Genomic DNA, 22,572 nt, shown 5'->3' on the forward strand with positions numbered 1-22,572 from the left:
ACTCACATTTAAAATGAAGTGTGATAAGCACGAGGAGGGTGGAATGTCTTCCAGATTTCTGACTTGTGTATCGGCTGGTACTTTGACCAAGTCAGGAAGCCCAGAAGACAGAAAAGATAACGAGGTTGGCTTGGGACACGTTGAGTCTGAGGTGGTGAATACAGACGATGACACACTATTTCCTACTGTCACTGGGAAAACAGGAATATTTTTCCAAAAGGGAGTCTTCATAAAAGGAAGAAAAAAATTGAGGAATTTTATACATCCCCAGTTTGCCTTTTATGTATGTATTTGAGGAACAATATTGCCCTCTAGTGGTCAAGTCTATTTCTTTTATTTCATGCTGGGAAGGGTAGTGAAAAGTCCATGTGGACGACACATTGACCTTTTTACTTCGGATCCCAATGGTATTTTTATAAGTGAAGTTTCCAATTTGCACAAAGGTGAAAATATTACTAGTACTTTTTGTATTATGGGTAAGTATATATGTAACATAACATTTGCCATTATAACGTTCTTCACTTGTTCAGTTCCTGTTGCCATCAAGTCGATTCTGACTCATAGTGACCCTACAGGACAGGGTAGAACTGCCCCATGGGGCTTCCAAGGAGCGGCTGGTGGTTTCAAACTGCTGACCTTTTGGTTAGCGGCCAAATGCTTAACCACTATGCCACCAGGCCTCCTATGTCCAGTTCGGTGACATCAATCACATTCGTCATATTGTTCAACTATCTTACCTGTTTCTAAAATTTTCCATCACTCTTAACAGAAGCTCAGTGTCCCCTAGGCATTGAGCCTTTCTTTCCCTCTCCTGCTCACCTGCCTGTGGTGACCACTAACAAACTTTGGTCTCTATACATCTGCCTATCCTAGTTATTTCATATAAGTGGGGTCAAACAATATTTGTCCTTTTGTGACTGGCGTGTTTTTCTCAGCATGATCTTTTCAAGGTTCATCCATGTCGTAGCATGTATCAGGACTTCATTTCTCTTTATGACTGAGTAATACTCCATTGTAAGTATGTACCACATTTTGTTAACCCATTCATCTCCTGGTGGACATTTAGGCTGTTTCTGCCTTTGGGTTCTTGTGAGTAGTACTTCAGTGAACATCAGTGTGCACGTATCTCTTGGTGTTCCCGCTTTCAATTCCGTTGGGTACATACCTAGAATTGGGATTACTGGGTCATATGGTAATTCTATGTTTAACTTTTTGAGGTGCCTCCAAAAAGGCTGTACCATTTTACATTCCCACCAGCAATGGGCGAGGTTCCTAGCTCTTCACATCTTTGCCAAGAGACGCATTGTTTTGCATTTTAAAAATTATAGCCATCCTAGTACTACTGCTTTCCTTTGGTTAACACATGGTCCATCAACTGGAAGAGACCAGGGAAAAGACCATTGTTAACAATGGCAGAAAGCTCGTGTACCCAGCAGAGCTTTGATATTGAGTAGCACCCGACTTCAGATCCAGTGACAACCAAACCCAGTTTACACTATGCTCATTTGTGAAATGTTTAGGGTTTCCCTTGATATGAATGGTTGGTTCAATCTCATATGATTCTTCTGTGGTTGGTAAAAAAAACTCACTACACTGGCAGCTGAATTAGATGCAAAAAAAAATATATTCATTCTAATTGAATGTGGGAAACTACGTTGATTGCGAGCATAGTTATAAACAAGTCCAGTGCAGATTGACTATGTTTTTGGTTAAGCATGAGTAATTCACCAGAAAAAGATGTCCAAATAATTCTAAGTATAGATGCTTCAGGTTTCTCTTCATCTCAAATATTTTACTTGCCCCTATTTGGCTACAAATGTGCTTGATAGTTAAATAAAAACAATCTACAAGGCAAGATTTTATACTCAATATGAATAGTTTGGATTTTGGCTTTGTTAAAATCATCCATCCAAAACCAATTTACTCTCTCTTTTTTTTAAATAATTTTTATTGTGCTTTAAGGGAATGTTTACAAATCAAGTCAGTCTCTCACATATTAGCTTATATACGCCTTACTCCGTACTCCCACTTACTCTCCCCCAATGAGTCAGCCCGCTCCCTCCTTCCAGTCTCTCCTTTCCTGACAATTTTGCCGGTTTCTAACCCTCTCTATCCTCCCATCTCTCCTCCAGACAGGAGATGCCAACACAGTCTCAAGTGTCCACCTGATACAAGTAACTCACTCTTCGTCAGCATCTCTGTCCAACCCATTGTCCAGTTCCTTCCATGTCTGATGAGTTGTCTTTGGGGATGGTTCCTGTCCTGGGCCAACAGAAGGTTTGGGGACCATGACCGCCGGGATTCCTCTAGTCTCAGTCAAACCGTTAAGTCTGGTGTTTTTATGAGAATTTGGGGTCTGCATCCCACTGTTCTCCTGCTCCCTCAGGGGTTCTCTGATGTGCTCCCTGTCAGGGCAGTCATCGGTTGTGGCCGGGCACCATCTAGTTCTTCTGGTCTCAGGATGATGTAAGTCTCTGGTTCATGTGGCCCTTTCTGTCTATTGGGCTCATAGTTATTGTGTGACCTTGGTGTTCTTCATTTTCCTTTGATCCAGGCAGGTTGAGACCAATTGATGCATCTTAGATGGCTGCTTGTTAGCATTTAAGACCCCAGACGCCACATTTCAAAGTGGGATGCAGAATGTTTTCATAATAGAATTATTTTGCCAATTGACTTAGAAGTCCCCTTAAGCCATAGTCCCCAAACCCTCACCCTTGCTCTGCTGACCTTTGAAGCATTCGGTTTATCCCGGAAACTTCTTTGCTTTTGGTCCCGTCCAGTTGAGTTGACCTTCCGTGTATTGAGTATCGTCCTTCCCTTCACCTAAAGTAGTTCTTATCTACTAACTAATCCGTAAATAACCCTCCTCCACCCTCCCTCCCTACCCCCCTCGTAACCACAAAAGTATGTGTTCTCAGTTTATACTATTTCTCAAGATCTTATAATAGTGGTCTTATACAATATTTGTCCTTTTGCCTCTGACTAATTTCGCTCAGCATAATGCCTTCCAGGTTCCTCCATGTTATGAAATGTTTCACAGATTCGTCACTGTGCTTTATCGATGTGTAGTATTCCATTGTGTGAATATACCATAATTTATTTAACCATTCATCCGTTGATGGACACCTTGGTTGCTTCCAGTTTTTTGGTATTGTAAACAGAGCTGCAATAAATATGGGTGTGCATGTATCTGTTTGTGTAAAGGCTCTTATTTCTCTAGGGTATATTCCGAGGAGTGGTACTTCTGGGTTGTATGGTAGTTCTATTTCTAACTTTTTAAGAAAACGCCAGATAGATTTCCAAAGTGGTTGTACCATTTGACATTCTCACCAGCAGTGTATAAGAGTTCCAATCTCTCCGCAGCCTCTCCAGCATTTATTATTTTGTGTTTTTGGATTAATGCCAGCCTTGTTGGAGTAAAAAAAAAAAAAAAAAAAATTTTTTTTTTTTTTGTTGGAGTGAGATGGAATCTCATCGTAGTTTTAATTTGCATTTCTCTAATGGCTAATGATCGAGAGCATTTTCTCATGTATCTGTTAGCTGCCTGAATATCTTCCTTAGTGAAGTGCGTGTCCATATCCTTTGCCCACTTTTTGATTGGGTTGTTTGTCTTTTTATGGTTGAGTTTTAACAGAATCATATAGATTTTAGAGATCAGGCGCTGGTCGGAGATGTCATAGCTGAAAATTCTTTCCCAGTCTGTAGGTGGTCTTTTTACTCTTTTGGTGAAGTCTTTAGATGAGCATAGGTGTTTGATTTTTAGGAGCTCCCAGTTATCTGGTTTCTCTTCATCATTTTTGGTAATGTTTTATATTCTGTTTATGCCTTGTATTAGGGCTCCTAACATTGCCCCTGTTTTTTCTTCAATGATCTTTATCGTTTTAGTCTTTATGTTTAGGTCTTTGATGCACTTGGAGTTAGTTTTTGTGCTTGGTGTGAGGTATGGGTCCTGTTTCATTTTTTTGCAAGTGGATATCCAGTTATGCTAGCACCATTTGTTGAAAAGACTATCTTTTCCCCAATTAACTGACCCTGGACCTTTGTCAAATATCAGCTGCTCGTATGTGGATGGATTTATATCTGGGTTCTTGATTCTATTCCATTGGTCTATGTCCCTGTTGTTGTACCAGTACCAGGCTGTTTTGACTACTGTGGCTGTGTAATAGGTTCTGAAATCAGGTAGAGTGAGGCCTCCCACTTTCTTCTTCTTTTTCAGTAATGCTTTACTTATCCAGGGCTTCTTTCCCTTCCCTATGAAGTTGGTGATTTGTTTCTCCATCACATTAAAAAATGTCATTGGAATTTGGATTGGAAGTGCATTGTATGTATAGATGGCTTTTGGTAGAATAGACATTTTTACTATGTTAAGTCTTCCTATCCATGAGCAAGGTATGTTTTTCCACTTATGTGGGTCCTTTTTAGTTTCTTGCAGTAGTACTTTTGTAGTTTTCTTTGTATAGGTCTTTTACATCTTTGGTAAGATTTATGCCTAAGTATTTTATATTCTTGGGGGCTACTGTGAATGGTAGTGATTTGGTGATTTCCTCTTTGATGTTCTTTTTGTTGATGTAGAGGAATCCAAGTGATTTTTGTATGTTTATCTTATAACCTGAGACTCTGCTGAACTCTTCTATTAGTTTCAGTAGTTTTCTGGAGGATTCCTTAGGGTTTTCTGTGTATAAGATCATGTCATCTGCAAATAGAGATAATTTTACTTCCTCCTTGCCAATCCGGATGCCCTTTATTTCTTTGTCTAGCCTAATTGCTCTGGCTAGGACCTCTAGCACGATGTTAAATAAGAGCGGTGATAAAGGGCATCCTTGTCTGGTTCCCGTTCTCAAGGGAAATGCTTTCAGGCTCTCGCCATTTAGGGTGATGCTGGCTGTTGGCTTTGTATAGATGCCCTTTATTATGTTGAGGAATTTTCCTTCAATTCCTATTTTGCTGAGAGTTTTTATCATAAATGGGTGTTGGACTTTGTCAAATGCCTTTTCTGCATCAATTGATAAGATCATGTGGTTTTTGTCTTTTGTTTTATTTATATGGTGGATTACATTAATGGTTTTTCTAATATTAAACCAGCCTTGCATACCTGGTATAAATCCCACTTGGTTGTGGTGGATTATTTTTTTGATATGTTGTTGAATTCTGTTGGCTAGAATTTTTGTTGAGGATTTTTGCATCTATGTTCATGAGGGGTATAGGTCTGTAATTTTCTTTTTTTTTGTGGTGTCTGTACCTCGTTTTGGTATCAGGGTTATAGTGGCTTCATAGAATGAGTTAAGTAGTATTCCGTCATTTTCTATGCTTTGAAATACCTTTAGTAGTAGTGGTGTTAACTCTTCTCTGAATGTTTGGTAGAACTCTGTAGTGAAGCCGTCTGGGCCAGGGCTTTTTTTTTTTTTTTATAGCATTGCATTGCAGATAGCTTTTTTTTTTTAATTAATAATTTTTTTTTTCAAATCAAATGTCTCACATATTTATTAGTGTGCTTAATCACTTAATGTGGAAACATAAAAAAAAAAGGAAGAAACCATAATTTTCCTGATTCATATTCAATTGTATAGATTACAGCGGAATTTCCAACTTGATTCGCTAAAATGCTACCAGATCCTGCTAGGGGGAAGGCCGTGTTCCATCACATGTGCGACTCCTTACAGACCCAGCTTGGTTCTTCTCCAATGTTTCTTCTTGGAGTTGTACCTGATTTTATTACCAGTTTTCATTCGAATCCATTGGGGAATGGGGCGATTCTCCTTTCGTTTCTTGGCCAGGAATCTTTTGATCCTGAAAGTCTTATGAGAAGACATGGCGATGAAGGCCGGCGGCCGCACACACCCCAACGGCAGAGAAAAGGCAAAAGAGCTAATTAATTTTTATTGAGCTTTAAGTGAACGTTTACAAATCAAGTCAGTCTGTCACATATAAGCTTATGTAAACCTTATTCCATACTCCCACTTACTCTCCCCCTAATGAGTCAGCCTTTCCAGTCTCTCCTTTCGTGACAATTTTGCCAGTTTCTAATCCTCTCTACCCTCCTATCTCCTCTCCAGACAGGAGATGCCAACACAGTCTCAAGTGTCAGGGCTTTTTTTTGTTGGGAGTTTTTTGATTGCCTTTTCAATCTCTTGTTTTGTTATGGGTCTATTTAGTTGTTCTACTTCTGAATGTGTTAGTTTATGTAGGTAGTGTTTTCTAGGAATCCATCCATTTCTTCTAGGTTTGCAAATTTGTTAGAGTACAATTTTTCGTAATAATCTGATATGATTCTTTTAATTTCAGTTGGGTCTATTGTGATGTGGCCCATCTCGTTTCTTATTCAGGTTATTTGTTTCCTTTCCTGTATTTCTTTAGTCAGTCTAGCCAATGGTTTATCAATTTTGTTAATTTTTTCAAAGAACCAGCTTTTGGCTTTGTTAAAAATTCTTTCAATTGTTTTTCTGTTCTCTAATTCATTTAGTTCAGCTCTAATTTTTATTATTTGTTTTCTTCCGGTGCCTGATGGATTCTTTTGTTGTTCACTTTCTATTTGTTCAAGTTGTAGGGACAATTCTCTGATTTTGGCTCTTTCTTCTTTATGTATGTGTGCATTTATCGATATAAATTGGCCTCTGAGCACTGCTTTTGCTGGAAGTGTTTTCATTCTCGTTGCATTCTCTGAATTTCTTTATTCCCTCCTTAATGTCTTCTATAACCCAGTCTTTTTTCAGGAGGGTATTGTTCAGTTTCCAAGTATTTGATTTCTTTTCCCTAATTTTTCTGTTGTTGATTTCCACTTTTATGGCCTTGTGGTCTGAGAAGATGCTTTGTAATATTTCGATGTTTTGGATTCTGCAAAGGTTTGTTTTATGACCTAATATGTGGTCTATTCTAGAGAATGTTCCATGTGCACTAGAAAAAAAAGTATACTTTGCAGCTGTTGGGTGGAGTGTTCTGTATAAGTCAATGAGGTCAAGTTGGTTGATTGTAGCAATTAGTTCTTCCGTGTCTCTATTGAGCTTCTTACTGGAAGTCCTGTCCTTTTCTGAAAGTGGTGTGTTGAAGTCTCCTACTATAATTGTGGAGGTGTCTATCTCACTTTTCAGTTCTGTTAAAGTTTGTTTTATGTATCTTGCAGCCCTGTCATTGAGTACATAAATATTTAATATGGTTATATCTTTCTGGTCTATTGTCCCTTTAATCATTATGTAGTGTCCTTCTTTATCCTTTGTGGTGGATTTAACTTTAAAGTCTATTTTGTCAGAAATTAATATTGCTACTGCTGCTCTTTTTTGCTTGTTGTTTGCTTGATACATTTTTTTCCCTCCTTTGAGTTTTAGTTTGTTTGTGTCTCTGAGTCTAAGGTGTGTCCCTTGTAGGCAGCATATAGACGGATCGTGTTTCTTTATCCAGTCTGAGACTCTCTGTCTCTTTATTGGTGCATTTAGTCCATTTACATTCAGTGTAATTATAGATAAGTATGTGTTTAGTGCTGTCATTTTGATGCCTTTTTGTGTGTGTTGTTGACAATTTCATTTTTCCGCTTACTTTTTTGTGCTGAGACGTTTTTCTTTGTAAATTGTGTGTTCCTCATTTTCATAGTAGTTGACTTTATGTTTGCTGAGTCGTTATGTTTTTCTTGGTTTTTTATTTTGAGTTATGGAGTTGTTATCTCTTTGTGGTTACCTTAATATTTACCCCTATTTTTCTAAGTAAAAACCTAAGTTGTATTGTCCTATATTGCCTTGTTTCCCTCTCCATATGGCAGTTCTATGCCTCCTGTATTTAGACCCTCTTTTTGATTATTTTGATCTTTTACATATTGACTTCAACGATTCCCTGTTTTGAGCGTTTTTTTCTTTTTAAATTTAATCTTAATTTGTTTTTGTGTGACCTTGTGTTGTGCTGGTATCCGATATTATTGATCTTCTGACCAAACAATTTCCTTTAGTATTTCTTGTAGCTTTGGTTTGTTTTTTGCAAATTCTCTAAGCTTGTGTTTATCTGTAAATGTTTTAATTTCTTCTTCATATTTGAGAGAGAGTTTTGCTGGATATATGATCCTTGGCAGGCAGTTTTTCTCCTTCAGTGGTCTATATATGTCATCCCACTGTCTCCTTGACTGCATGGTTTCTGCTGAGTAGTCGGAACTTATTCTTATTGATTCTCATTTGTAGGAGACCTTTCTTTTCTCCCTGGCTGCTTTTAAAATTTTCTCTTTATCCTTGGTTTTGGCAAGTTTGATGATAATATGTCTTGGTGGTTTTCTTTTTGGATCAATCTTAAATGGGTTTTGATGAGCACCTTGGATAGATATCCTTTTGTCTTTCAGGATGTCAGGGAAGTTTTCTGCCAACAGATCTTCAACTATTCTCTCTGTATTTTCTGTTATCCCTCCCTGTTCTGGGACTCCAATCACACATAAGTTATTCTTCTTGATAGAGTCCCACATGATTCTTAGGGTTTCTTCATTTTTTAAAATTCTTTTATCTGATTTTTTTTTCAGCTATATGGGTGTCAATTCCTTCATCCTCCAGATCCCCCACCCTGCATTCTAATTGCTCGAGTCTGCTCCTCTGACTTCCTATTGAGTTGTCTAATTCTGTAATTTTACTGTTAATCTTTTGGATTTCTGAATGCTCTCTCTCTATGGGTTCTTGCAGCTTATTAATTTTTGCACTATGTTCTTGAATAATCTTTTTGATTTCTTCAACTGCTTTATCAGTGTGTTCCCTGGCTTTTACTGTAGATTGCCTTATTTCATTTCTGAGGTCATCCCTGATGTCTTGAAGAATTCTGTAAATTAGTTTTTTATATTCTGCATCTGGCAATTCCAGGATTGTATCTTCATTTGGGAAAGATTTTGATTCTTTAGTTTTGAGAGTTGTAGAAGCAATCGTGGCCTGCTTCTTTATGTGGTTTGATATCAACTGCTGTCTCCGAGCCATCTCTAGGATATTGTAGTGATTTATTTTATATTTGCTCACTGAGTCTTACCTTGTTTTGTTTTCTTTCAATATACGTAAATGGGCTACTAGATTGCGCTGTCTTGATTGTTGTAGCCCTTGAATCACTTATGTCCTATTACCAGCTGGTCTGGGCCGTTACCAGATATATAAGCCTAAGAGTCCATTCACTATTCTTGAGTAGAATCTGATTTTGGGTCATCAAGTGTGTGGTGCAGACTGTCACCTATCCACCTAGAGAAGTAGTGGTGATAGTTGTGTGCACCAGATTCTAGTAACAGCAGGGGTTCACACTCCAAGGGGGCAGGATGCTGACAGGCTTCCCCCAAGCGCCACTGAGGTAGGTGTGTGTCTATTCCTAAAGCACTTTGGTGGGTGGGCTCTGCAGCTGTTCCTTAGGCCCCCAATGCCAGTACCTCTACAGACTGGTAGGTGTCACCCTCCATAGACCCCTAAGGCAGGAGGCTAGGTGGTCTGGGGGGAGCTTCAGCCCTCAGTTCCCTGTTGTGGGTCAGTGAGGACTCTGTTGAATATGCATAATTTCAGACCTGGGAAACTTGTCCTTCCAGTAATCCGCTAAAACCATTACGGTCAGATCCCTATCAAAATTGCCTTTGCATTATAATAGCCACCTTGTTCCCTGTAGGGATGAAAGCCCAAGACTGTGGATCACATATGCTTGGCTGGAGCTGGTTCTGTATTATTAGTCCAATTAGGGAAGGATTTTTGGTCCCTGGGTTTTTTGTATCTGCTTCTCTCAGGCCAGGAGAACGGGTTAGGGAAAGACCAAAAAAAAAAAAAAAAAAAAGAAAGAAAAACTGCAGCACACTTCACTCTCTGGCTCAGGAAATTCCAATGTTAATGAAGCCACCTGGGAAGGGGAGGGGAGGGATCAGATACATAGGAGAGAGTAGTACCCCGGAATATAGACAAAGCTACTTATCTTTCTTGGTGAGGACTGTTTTATCTGAGATTCCTAAGGGGTGTGTAGCCTGTGTGCATTGGCTGGGTCGAGATTACCCCCAAGGATCAGGCCCACGTCCCGTGCTTGTGCTGTGTCAGAAGCCATAGTCAGTTCCTCAGCTCCCAGTCCAAAGCCCAGCGCCAAGGTTCCCCGGCTGGGACGCCACACTCCAGGCTCCAAAACCAGTCGCTGCCTCCCGGTGACTTCTTCTCCTGTCAGTGGCATCGCTGCGCTGCCTGCATGCACTGGCTGGGCTTCCCCCGAGGTCACTTCTGGGGGCTAGGGCTGCGTCCCGTGTTTGCGCCGTCTCAGGATGCCATGCTCAGCTCCTCTGTGCTCAGTCCAAAGCCCGGCGCCAAGGTTTCCTGACTGGGACGCTGGCTCCAGACTCCAAAAACAGTCACTGCTTCCCCGTGGTTGTTCGTTCTCAGTCTCTGTCACTCAGGTCAACTCTTTAGATCTGTGTTTGATGGTCAGGGTTGGTAGATTGTCATGTATGTGATCGATTCACTTGTTTTTCTGAGTCTTTGTTGCAAGAGGGATCCGAGGTAGCTTCTACCTAGTCAGCCTTCTTGGCCCCGCCCTCCCCAATTTACTCTTTAAATAAAATCATTTTTAATCTTTTACTTTCTTGTCTTGCTATGAATATGACCAAATATATTTTTATTTTGAGCTCACTGGGGTGTTGTCTTTCAGGAAGGGAAGTAAAAAGATTGAAGGAAGGACAGAAATATTATTCTCCATTTGTAAATGGAGGAAAAGGTCCATATGAGTTTACAAAGCTGATGCCATACAGGTAGGGTTGGTCTGAAGACTGTCTCTCTCCCTCCCTCCTTTTTAAAAACTCCCTGGAAAAGCTGTGAACATTCTGGGCCTCTCTGGATTGTGAGAAACTATGTTGCACAGAAGTCCACATCACAGGTATACGGATACACCAGGATGAGTCTTGGATTTACTACCGTTAACAGACTTGTCAGGCAAGCTATCTAACCTCTCCATGCTTCAGTTTCTGTAAAAGTGATTAAGAGCTCAGGCTGCTAACCAAAAGGCTGGCAGTTTAAATCCACCAGCCGCTCCTTGGAAACCCTATGGGAAGGTTCTACTCTGTCCTATGAGGGTCACTATGGGTTGGAATAGGCTTGATTGCAATGGTTTTTTTTTGAATATAACTTATTTCCTAGAGATATGAGGATTAAGTGAGATAAGACATGTAAAGCATTTAGCACCGTGCCTAGCACAGTACTGTATTAGCCTTTAGCAAAGGAGAACATGACATAAATTCTTTGCAATAGTGAGTTTTGGTAACAATTAAAAAGGCACTCCAGGACAAAATAAGAACAGTTTTTGCTTTTGGAATTATTTTCAGCAATGTTACCAATATAACTCTAGATCCCAAAGCAAATTCTGTAACTCAAACTGTGTTGTTGTTGTTGTTGTTAGGTGCCTTCAAGTAAGTTTCGACTCATAGCGACCCTATGTACAACAGAACGTAATACGCCATCCTCACTATCTAATGATTGAACTCATTATTGCAGCCACTGTGTCAATCCATCTTCTTGACAGGCTTCGTCTTTTTCAATAACCCTCTACTTTACCAAGCATGACGTCCTTCTCTAGGGACTGGTCCCTCCTGATAACATGTCCAAATTATGTGAGACATAGTCTTGCCATCCTTGCTTCTAAGGAGCATTCTGGTTGTACTTCTTCCAAGACAGATTTGTTCTTTCTTTTGGCAGTCCATGGTATATTCAATATTCTTTGTCAACACCATAATTCAAAGGCATCAATTCTTCTTCAGTCTTCCTTATTCATCATGGTCCAGCTTTCGCATGCATAGGAGGAGACTGAAAACACCATGGCTTGGGTCAGGCACACCTTAGTCTCCAGGGTGACATCTTTGCTCTTTAACACTTTGAAGAGGTCCTTTGCAGCAGATTTTCCCAATGCAATGTGTCTTTTGATTTCTTGACTGCTGCTTCCACGGCTGTTGATTGTGGATACAAGTAAAACGAAATCCTTGACAACTTCAATCTTTTCTCCATTTGTCATGATGTTGCTTGTTGGTCCAGTTGTGAAGATTTTTGTTTTCTTTATGTTGAGATGTAATCCATACTGAAGGCTGCAGCCTTTGATCTTTGTCAGTAAACGCTTCAAGTCCTCCTCACTTTCAGCAAGCAAAGTTGTGTCATGTGCATAACGTAGGTTGTTAATGAGTCTTTCTCCAATTCTGATGCCCTGTTCTTCTTTATGAAGTCCAGCTTCTTGGATTATTTGCTCAGCATAAAATTGAATAGGTATGGTGAAAGAATACAACCCTGATGCACACCTTTTCTTACTTTGAACCATGCACTATTCCCTTATTCTGTTTGAATGATTGCATCTTGATCTACGTACAGGTTCCTCATGTGCACAATTAAGTGTTCAGGAATTCCCATTCTTCGCCATGTTATTCCACACAGCTGAATGCTTTTTCAAAAGGAAGAAATGATGAAGTAAAACAACTAAATAGAATATTTCAAAGAGCAGCTGGAGAAGACAAAGTATTGTAATGAAATGTGCAAAGACCTGGAGATAGAAAACCAAAAAGGAAGGACACGTTGGCATTTCTCAAACTGAAAAAAATTGAAGAAAAAGTTCAAGCCTCAAGTTACAATACTGAAGTATTCTATGGGGAAAATATTGAAAGATGCAGGAAGCATCAAAAGAAGCTGAAAGGAATACACAGAGTTACTGTACCAAAAAGAACTGGTTGACATTCAACCATTTCAGCAGGTAGCATATGATCAAGAACTGATGGTAATGAAGGGAAAGGCCCAAGTTGCACTGAAAGCACTAGCAAAAAACAAGCCTCCAGGAATTGACAGAATACAAATTGAATGTTTCACCAAATGTATACAGCCCTGGAAGTGCTCGCTTGTCTATGGCAAGAAATGTGGAAGACAAGTACCTGGCCTACTGACTGGAAGAAATCCATATTTGTACCCATTCCAAAGAGCGGTGATCCAACAGAATGGGGAAATTATCAAACAATATCATTAAAATCACACACAAGTAAAATTTTGCTGAAGATCATTTAAAAACAGTTATAGTAGTACATTTACAAGGAACAGCCAGAAATTCAAGTCAGATTCAGAAACAGACGTGGAACAAAGGATATCATAGCTGATGTCAGATGGATCCTGGTTGAAAACAGAATACCAGAGAGATATTTTAATCCAAACTATAAACCTATCTTTTTACCTCTTGCAGGTAAAACAGTCATCATTTAAAAAATACGTATATATTTTATTGCATTTTTGGTGAAAGTGTACATAGCAAAACAGATTGCCATTCAACAATTTCTACACATAATTTTCAGTGACATTTGTTTATATTCTTCACACTGTGTCAACATTCTCATTATTTCCATTCTAGTTACTCTGTTTCCATTAATGTAGTCTCACTGTCCCCCAACCTTCTCATCCAATCTTTAGAGTAACTGTTGTCCATGTGGTCTCATGTAATTTTTTTAAAAAGCGCACAGTATTCAAGGGTGGCATTCTTTCGTTTTCAAGCTAACCTGCTGTTTAGTTAAAAGGTGACTTCAGGAGATAGTTTCTGTTCAAGGTTTAAAGAGTATCTCAAGGCAACAGTCTCAGGGATTCTGCCAGTCTCAATGGGTCTGGAAGTCTGGATTCTCTGAGAATTTTGAGAGTTCTGCTCCACATTTTTCTCCCTTTCTGTCAGGATCCATTTATTGTGACCCTGATCAGAATGTTCTATAGTGGCACCCGAGAGCCATCTAGTTGTTCTGGTCTCAAATATAGGAGGCTGTGGCTCATGGAGAAAATGAGTCCTGTTCCTTCTCTGATTCTTGAGTTTCTTTCTTTCTCTTTTGCTCCAGACAATTGTTGTATCTTAGTTGGCCAATTATAAGCTTTTAAGGCCCCAGACTCTAAGCAGTCATGATTTTGGATCTCTGGACTGAGAAACTTACTTTTTTTCTGTTTCTTCCAAAATGGCCTTGAAACTTTTGCCAGAAGTTGTGAATCATATATAAAATTTGGATTGATCCTTCCCATAAGAGTATCTACTCCTTCCTCATGAATCTGAGTACTTCTTCTGACTCTTTAGAAACTCTTTTTGTTTTCAAATTTTTAATTGATCTATTGTTTAGAATTATCTTTCCATCAAAGTTGGCCCTATATCTTGCCTATTTTTATTTTTTCTGAACAAACTTTGGAAAGAACTTTCAATTATTTTTCTTTAGGTATGATCTTCAATCAACATAGGATGGGACTGGGGGGGCGGTATCAATCTGACTGATCTAATGTGACTGTTGTTGGTTGTTATCGAGTTGATTCTGACTTATGACACAGTAGAGCTGCTCCATAGGGTCTTATTATTGATATTATTGATTTTCTAACCAAAGAACTCCCTTTTGTATTTTTTGTGGTTTTGGTTTGGTTTTTACGAATTCCCTAAACTTCTGTTTATCTGGAAATGTCCTAATTTCACCTTCATATTTCAGAGACAGTTTTGCTGGATATATGATTCTTGTTGGCAATTTTTTTCCTTAAATGCTTTATATAAGTCATCCTATTGCCTTCTTGCCTGCATGGTTTCCGCCAAGTAGTCTGAGCTTATTCTTGTTGACTGTCCTTTGTCAAAGTTGAAAAGGTGACTTTTTGTTTATCCCTCACTGCTCTTAAATTCTCTCTTTATCTTTGGTTTTGGCAAGCTTGATTATAATATGCCTTGATGACTTTCTTTTAAAATCTACCTTACGTGGAGTTCGATGAGCATTTTGGGTAGATATCTTCTCATCTTTCACAATATCAGGGAAGTTTTCTGCCAACAAATCTTCAACAATTCTCTCTGTATTTTCTGTTATCCCCCCCGCTCTAGTACTCCAATCACTCGTAGGTTATTTCTCTTGATAGAGTCCCACATAATTCTTAAGGTTTCTTCATTTTTAAAAATTCTTTTGTCTGATTTTTCTTCAAATATATTGGTGCCAAGGGCTTTATCTTCAGTCTCACCAATTCTGCCTTCCACTTGCTCAATTCTGCTCCTCTGACTTTTTATCGAGTTGTCTAATTCTGTAATTTTATTGTTACTCTTCTGAATTTGTGATTGCTGTCTCTCTATGGATTCTTGAAGCTTATTAAATTCTTCATTATGTTCTTGAATAACCTTTTTAATTTTTCAATGGCTTTATCTGTGTGTTCCTTGGCTTGTTCTGTGTATCGTCTGATCTCCTTCCTGATTTTCTTGAAGAGTTCTGGATATTAATCTTTTGTATTCTGCATGTGGTAGTTCCAGCAAGGCACTTTCATCTGGAAGATCGCTTGAGTCTTTGTTTTGAGAGCTAGTTGAAGCCATCATGGTCTGCTTCTTTATGTGATTTGATAATGACTGTTGTCTCTGAGCCATCTATAAGTTATTGTATTAGTTTATTTTGTTTTTGCTTACTGTATCCCAGCTTCGTGCTTTGTTTTGTTTTGCCATGCCCAAATAGGTTGCATAAGTGAGCTAGCTTGATTATTTTTGCCTTTGAAGCTCTAACTCCCGTCACCAGCTGGCTAGGGCTGTTATCAGTTATATCAGCCTATCACTTTTCTTGTATGGATTCAGCTCAGGTGTCCAGGTAGTTGGTCATCAAGTGTGTGGTACAGGCTCTGTCCTACAGTCTTAGAGGGGTGGGGTGATTGGTGTAGACACCGGTATCTGATTGCAGCAGGGGGTCATACTCTGAACAAGGCAGGGGGCTGACAACCATCTCCCGAGCATCTGTGAAGAAAGCACATCCGTGTTCCCTAGAGTATACAGGTGGGTGGGTTCTGCAGACAGACCCTGGGCACCCAATGCTTTTGGTTGTAAGGACTGGGAGGTACCACCTATCCTTGGACCCCTTTTGCAGGTGGCTGAGTGATGTGAGTGGAGCCATTAGTCCTTAGGCTGCTGATGTGTGTAGGTGAGGACCCTGTTTAATAGGCAAAGTGGTATTTAACATCAAACACCCACCTGTCCACTGAATAGCTGAAACAGTTGCAGTTTGCCAACAAGAGCCTATTCTGAAATAGGCCCACACAGGTCCATGCAGGGCGAAAAGGTATTCAAAATCCTTAGACCATTTATGCCTGGACAGGAGCTGCTTCTGTCCTGAGCTCTCCAGGTTAGTGGAGCTGGCAGATTATCTTTTCCCCCAATTGTGAATTCATTCCTTCTCCAAGTATGGGAGAATGGCTCAGAATGCTCATCAAGCCCTATCTCAGGCCCAGGGAAATCAACAGCCACCAAAGCTGGCTTGGGGGCTGGGGGTGCAGTAAAACATATGCAAGTACTTAACTTTTGCCGAGAGTACCGTCCTTCTCTGGTTCTGGAGGTGTGAGTAGCCTGTGTGGCTGGCTGTGTCTCCCTGAGGAAACTGCAGCTGAACGCTACCATCAGTCTGCCCCAGTAACTCCTGGGAATAGTGCCTGAGGGTTCCTGTCTATTCTGGTCATCAACTTCTCTCCACTTCTGAACCATCTCTCCCTCCCCCTGCTGCTCGGTCTGTGTTCTAACTTTGCTTTTGATGTTCAGAGCTCCTACCTTGTCATAAATATAATCGTTTCACTTGTTTTTTTCGGGTCTTTGTTGTAAGAGGGTTCACTGGAAGCTTCTGACTGCTTCACCATCTTGGCCTCGCCTCTCAACATTTTCTATTCATAAGGTTTTCACTGGCCAATTCTTTACAGAAGTAGATTGCCAGGTCCTTATTCCTAGTCTGGAACTCTGCTGAAACCTGTGTCCACCATGGGTGATCCTGCTGGTATTTGAAGTATTGGTGGCATAGTTTCCAGCATCACAGCAACATGCAAACCAACACAGCAAAACAGACAGGCAGGTGGTGGTTAAAGCGTTAGCTTTTCTTAAATATTTTGTTCTTCTTACTTATGTCACCAGTAGAAAATTTGAGATTCCCCATTTACATGTGTGTGATCGTGTTTCTATTTCCTGTGGCTTGCCTCCGGTGATTTTGGAGAAAGGGGGTGCTTTGTCTTTGGCCATGGGGGCTTCCTTTTTCTCTTACTTGTCAAAAGTTACTGTTGGAACAACCCAGCCCCTCCAACCCAACTACTCTGTTACAGCCTAGGGGTAAATGCCATTGGTTTTTTCTGCTTGAAGTGGAAGTGTGGAGTGAGGAAGATGGTGAAAGGAGAGCAGGGTGGAGCCACCCTATGGCTCTAAGTGGCTCCCAGTGCAGCCTCATAACCCTGCTGGCTTCCCCTCTTCACTATTACTGCCACTTAGAAGCTCAGAGCCTACTTTGGGCTCTGATCCTAATTTTCAATTTTCTTCTCTTGGGCTGAGCTTTAGGATCTTGTGTTGTTCTGTCAGCCAATCTCACTTGCCTTCCATCTTTAGGGAATTAGCCAAATTCTTGGTCCATTGATATTTCTTGTTTTATAATGCCAGTAATTACTTTTTGGTACACACACACACACACACACACACACACACACACACTTTTCCATTTTCCTGGGTACTTGGAGCAGAAGAAGAAGCATCTATGTTCTCAATCTGCCATCTTGATGTAATTTGACCTGATATTCTTTGAGTGATTTAGGTTGCCTTTTGGGAAACCCTGGTGGCATAGCGGTTAAGTGCTACAGCTGTTAACCCAAGGGTCGGCAGTTCAAATCCACCAGGTGCTCCTTGGAAACTCTATGGGGCAGTTCTACTCTGTCCTATAGGGTTGCTATGAGTCAGAATCAACTTGTCGGCACTGGGTTTGGTTTTTTGGGATTCTGTAATGGCTCAAACCACAAGTTATTATGGGCTGTTCATGTCAGATGAAATATTCAGTTTTGCAGCTTAAAGGCACTGGAGATAAAGCTTCTGGAATATAATACCTCACAGTAATGAAGTTTTCATTTGAGGGTAATATGAACAACAGGGACCCTCCTCTCTGCTCTCTGAATTTTGGAATATGTCCACATGGGGAAAATAGGAGACAGTAGCTGGTTCCTTGGCTTTGGTTCATAGACTGTGTAGCACACTATCTTCTTGATAAATATGCTTTCTCATTGTTAGTGATAATTCTATAGGGGGTGATTCACCAGCAAACAGAGGCTGAATCAGTACATTTTCCTCCTTCGACACATTCATGTTCACTCACTTTGCTGTTTCTCCCAATGTCCATTTCTTCTTCCCAGTAAATCACCCTTTAATGGGGAAAAATATTAGTCATATGAGGATTTGGATCATGTTTAATTTAGCAGCAATGAAAAAGTTTTCTCCTTAATCCACTAGCTGTCTGGAGCCACAGCCTGAGGTTGCCAGTGGTTTTATGCATGCATCGTCTGAGGCCCAGACAGCCAGCTCCCAAACCAGTACAGGGCTCTGAGGATTCCTGCTGAATTCCTGTTCTGGGCTGAGAATCTATGCCTGAGGGGTTAAGCCATAAATCAGGTATGACTCACAGCAATAGCTTTGCTAAATTCAATTTCTTCCTCTTTCTGTTGACTTCTCTATTCTTCTATTCTTTTATTATTGACCAGATCATCTTGGGTTCACTTTTACATTCATATCTCTGATTAAGAGCTACTATGGGTTGAATTATGTCCCCCCAAAAGGTATGTAACTCCTAACCTCATCCCTGTGAATGTGATCTGGTTTGGGGAGACAGGGTCATTCTTTGATGATATTAGTTAAGTCACAGCAGAGTAGGGCGAGCCCTAGTCCTAACCCCTTCTAAGTGGAGTTTATAAAAGGGGAGAACAGACAAGGGCAGAGTCACACACAGGGGAAGATACCATGGGAAGATCTGTCTACAAGCCAAGGAATGCCTGGGGCTAACAGAAGCTGAGAAAGACAAGGAAAGATCTCTTAAAGCTGACACACAGAGAGATCATGGCCCTGCATTCAGACTTGTAGCCACCAGAACTGTGAGAAAATAAATTTCTGTTTTTTAAAGGTACCCACTTTTGTGTTACAGAGGCACTAGGAAACTAAGAACCAAAAACCAAACCCATTGCCGTCGACTAGATTCCAACTCATAGTGACCCTATAGGACAGAGTAGAACTGCCTCATAGAGTTTCCAAGGAGTGCCTGGTGGATTTGAACTGCTGACCAGGAAACTAAGACACTGTTCATATCATACTGTTGTTTAACATCATTCCTTTGCTTCTCATTGCTCTTCCCAGACAAAGCCATAGGGTATTCCAAAATCCCAACCTACGCAACTTTAATATCTGTAAAATTGTCCTTCTATTAGAGAGGGAGAATGTGAAAAGAATTGAGAGTAGATTCAGGCAGTACTTCCAAAACCAAATCAAATGCCATAGAGTCGGTTCTTACTCATGGCGATCCTATAAGGCAGAGAAGAATTATCCCATAGCGTTTCCAAGGCTGCAATCTTTATGGAAGCAGTCTGCCACAAATTTCTCCCCCAGAGTGGCTTGTGGGGTTTGAACCACTGACCACTGACCACCGAGCTCTTAACCACTATGCCACCCTGGGTCCTTAAAGCAGTACATATATTTGTTAAATCGAATCATGTGGATAAGCCACCATTATTGGAGGTTAAAAGCACTTGACTACTAGCCAAAAAACCCACCCAGAAATCCCTCAGAAAACAGGCTTGGTGATCTACTTCTGAAAGATCATAGTCTTGAAAACCCTACAGTACTGCTCCACACACATGGGGTTGCCATGAATTGGTATGGACTTGGCAGCAACTAACAACAGTAGCAACACAGGCTATCTGACTTCCAAGTTAGGTAACGCTATCACTCAATTCTTAGCTATAAAAAGAAAAGCAAAAAGGGACGTGACTCAGGAGGGGAAGAAGAACTGCAGTGGATATCTGTAGCTCCATATGTTATACGACCCAAAGGTTTCGGCTGTTTATTAACCAGTCTCATTCTGCCCAGGTAGCCCTAAAAACTCCCCTAGGAGGGCAAGCTCAAAATTGTTTGAGGGCCAAGTTTTTCCCTTAGTGGGTAAGCACATTTAGCTTCAAGAAGATTTAGAATTAAGTGTAGAAATGAAGAAAATAAAAACTCACAGTAGTTTTGAAATGAAATGTATGTATTTTTTATGCTAAGTACCTATAATGTTTAAGATTATCTAAAGTATTTTTAATGTGTCAATAGATTAACCTCGTGACTTCAGTTTAAAAATATCCACTCCAGTAATTAACTTAGATTTGTAATTTGTTCTAAATCACATTAAGCTTATACACACTATTTGGGAACATTTAAGAGAATTTAAGAACTATAATTTTTAACATTTCTAATAAATACTTCAGAGCTTAGGAAAGTTTGTCAGAAAAAAATTAAAACTAGAAAGAAAATAAAATATTAAATTTATAAGTGCAGTGGAAAGTGTTTCAAGGCAATAAATTAATTATGTTTGTAAATGGGTTCAAACATTAATCAAAGACCCTTAAATGACTGTTAACATTTGCTAGACTTCAAAATTGAACGATGAGATTCCTTAAAATCTTAAAGTAAAACTAAGCTTTTGAGTTGTAATTTTAATAAGACAATATTAATTAAAAGGGAAGCAATATCTGAATTTTAATTTTGGTTCAACCAGTTCCTTTGCAGTGCCCACAAACCAGTTTGCCATCAAGTTGACTCTGACTCTTGGTGACTCCATGTGTGTCAGAATAGAGCTGTTCTGCCTAGGGTTTTCAACGGCTGCTTTTCTTCAGAAATCTGTTGTCAGGCACTGTAGAAAAGCTTCAGCAATATATTGCCAGGCACAACAGAAAGGTTGGAGGTTTCAGTCCACCCAGAGGTGCTTTGGAGAAAAGGCCTGGTGAGGTTCTTCTGAAAAATCAGCCATTGAAACCCGTGGAGCAAAGTTCTACTTGGACACATACAGGTCATTGGAATTGACAACAACTAGCTACTAGTTTTAAGTAAATATTTATTCAACAATTGATTGAAATGTATTTATATTTAAAGTAAAGATGAGACTACACTATCCTGTCTCTTTGTACTTTGCCTTTCTCGTGTAGCAACTATGTTAGCTGCTGTTGAGTCTATTCCAATTCATGGCGACCCCATGTGTGCGGAGTAGAACTGCTCCATAGGGTTTTCAAGTCTGTGACCTTTTAGAAGCAGATCACCAGGCCTTCCTTTCGAGGCGCCTATGTTGTTGTTGTTGTTGTTAGGTGCTGTTGAATCGACTCTGGCTCACAGTGACCCTGTGTACCGCACAACGAAACACTGCCCAGTCCTGTGCCATCCTCACAATCATTGTTATGCTTGAGCCCATAGTTGCAGCCACTGTGTCAATACATCTCATCGAGGGTTTTCCTCTTTTCCGCTGACTCTGTACTTTACCAAGCATGATATCCTTCTTCAGGGACTGATCCCTCTTGTCAACATATTCAAAGTATGTAAAACCCAGTCTTGCCATCCTCGCTTCTAAAGAGCATTCTGGTTGTACTTCTTCCAAGACAGATTTATTGGTTCTTTTGGCAGTCCATGGTATATCCAAGATTCTTCACCAACACCACAATTCAAGGGCATCAATTCTTTTTGGTCTTCTATACTCATTGTCCAGAGTTCCCATGCATATGATGCAATTGAAAATACCATGGCTTGGGTCAGGCACACCTTAGTCTCCAGGGTGACATCTTTGCTTTTCAACATTTTAAAGAGGTGCTTTGCAGCAGATTTGCCCAGTGCAATGCGTCTTCTGATTTCTTGACTGCTGCTTCCATGGCTGTTGATTGTGGATCCAAATAAAATGAAATCCTTAACAACCACAATCTTTTCTCCGTTTCTTATGATGTTGCTCATTGGTCCATTTGTAAGGGTTTTTGTTTTCTTTATGCTGAGGTGTGATCCTTACTGAAGGCAGTGGTCTTTGATCTTCATCAATAAGTGCTTCGAGCCGTCTTCACTTTCAGCAAGCAAGGTTGTGTTATCTGCATAATGCAGGTTGTTAATGAGTCTTCCTCCAATCCTGATGCCCCATTCTTCTTCATATAGTCCAACTTCTCGGATTATTTGTTCAACATACAGATTGAATAGGTATGGTGAAAGGATACAACACTGACGCATACGTTTCCTGACTTTAAACCAATCAGTATCCCTTTGTTCTGTCTGAACAACTGCCTTTTGATCTATGTACAGGTTCCTCATGAGCATAAGTAAGTGTTCTGGAATTCCCATTCTTCACAATATTATACGTAATTTGTTATGATCCACACAATCGAATGCCTTTGCATAGTCAATAAAACACAGGTAAACATCCTTCTGGTATTCTCTGCTTTCAGTCAGGGTCCATCTGACATCAGCAATGATATCCCTGGTTCCATGCCCTCTTCTAAATCTGGCCTGAATTTCTGGCAGTTTACTGTTGATACACTGCTGCAGCTGCTTTTGAATGATCTTCAGAAAAATTTTACTCGTGTGTGACATTAATGATATTGTTCGATAATTTCTGCATTCAGTTGTATTGCCTTTCTTGGGAACGAGCATAAATATGGATCTCTTCTAGTCAGTTGGCCAGGTAGCTGTCTTCCAAATTTCTTGGCATAGATGACTGAGCACTTCCAGCACGGCATCCATTTGTTGAAACATCTCAATTGATATTCTGTCAATTCCCGGAGGCTTATTTTTTGCCAATGCCTTCAGAGCATCTTGGACTTCTTCCTTTAGTACCATCGGTTC

General features: G+C 40.0%; 1 protein-coding gene across 1 annotated transcript; it reads right to left on the reverse strand.

Annotated features, from left to right (window-relative positions):
• Positions 1 to 5,621: 5,621 nt before the first annotated feature.
• LOC126061409 (60S ribosomal protein L39-like) lies at positions 5,622 to 5,845 on the reverse strand. Its single transcript, XM_049857925.1, has one exon. It carries the CDS (start codon positions 5,808 to 5,810, stop codon positions 5,655 to 5,657), a length of 156 nt encoding a protein of 51 aa, XP_049713882.1. The 5' UTR covers positions 5,811 to 5,845; the 3' UTR covers positions 5,622 to 5,654.
• Positions 5,846 to 22,572: the final 16,727 nt, after the last annotated feature.

The sequence above is a fragment of the Elephas maximus genome, chromosome 2 (assembly GCF_024166365.1).
Source record: "Elephas maximus indicus isolate mEleMax1 chromosome 2, mEleMax1 primary haplotype, whole genome shotgun sequence".
NCBI lineage: Eukaryota > Metazoa > Chordata > Mammalia > Proboscidea > Elephantidae > Elephas > Elephas maximus.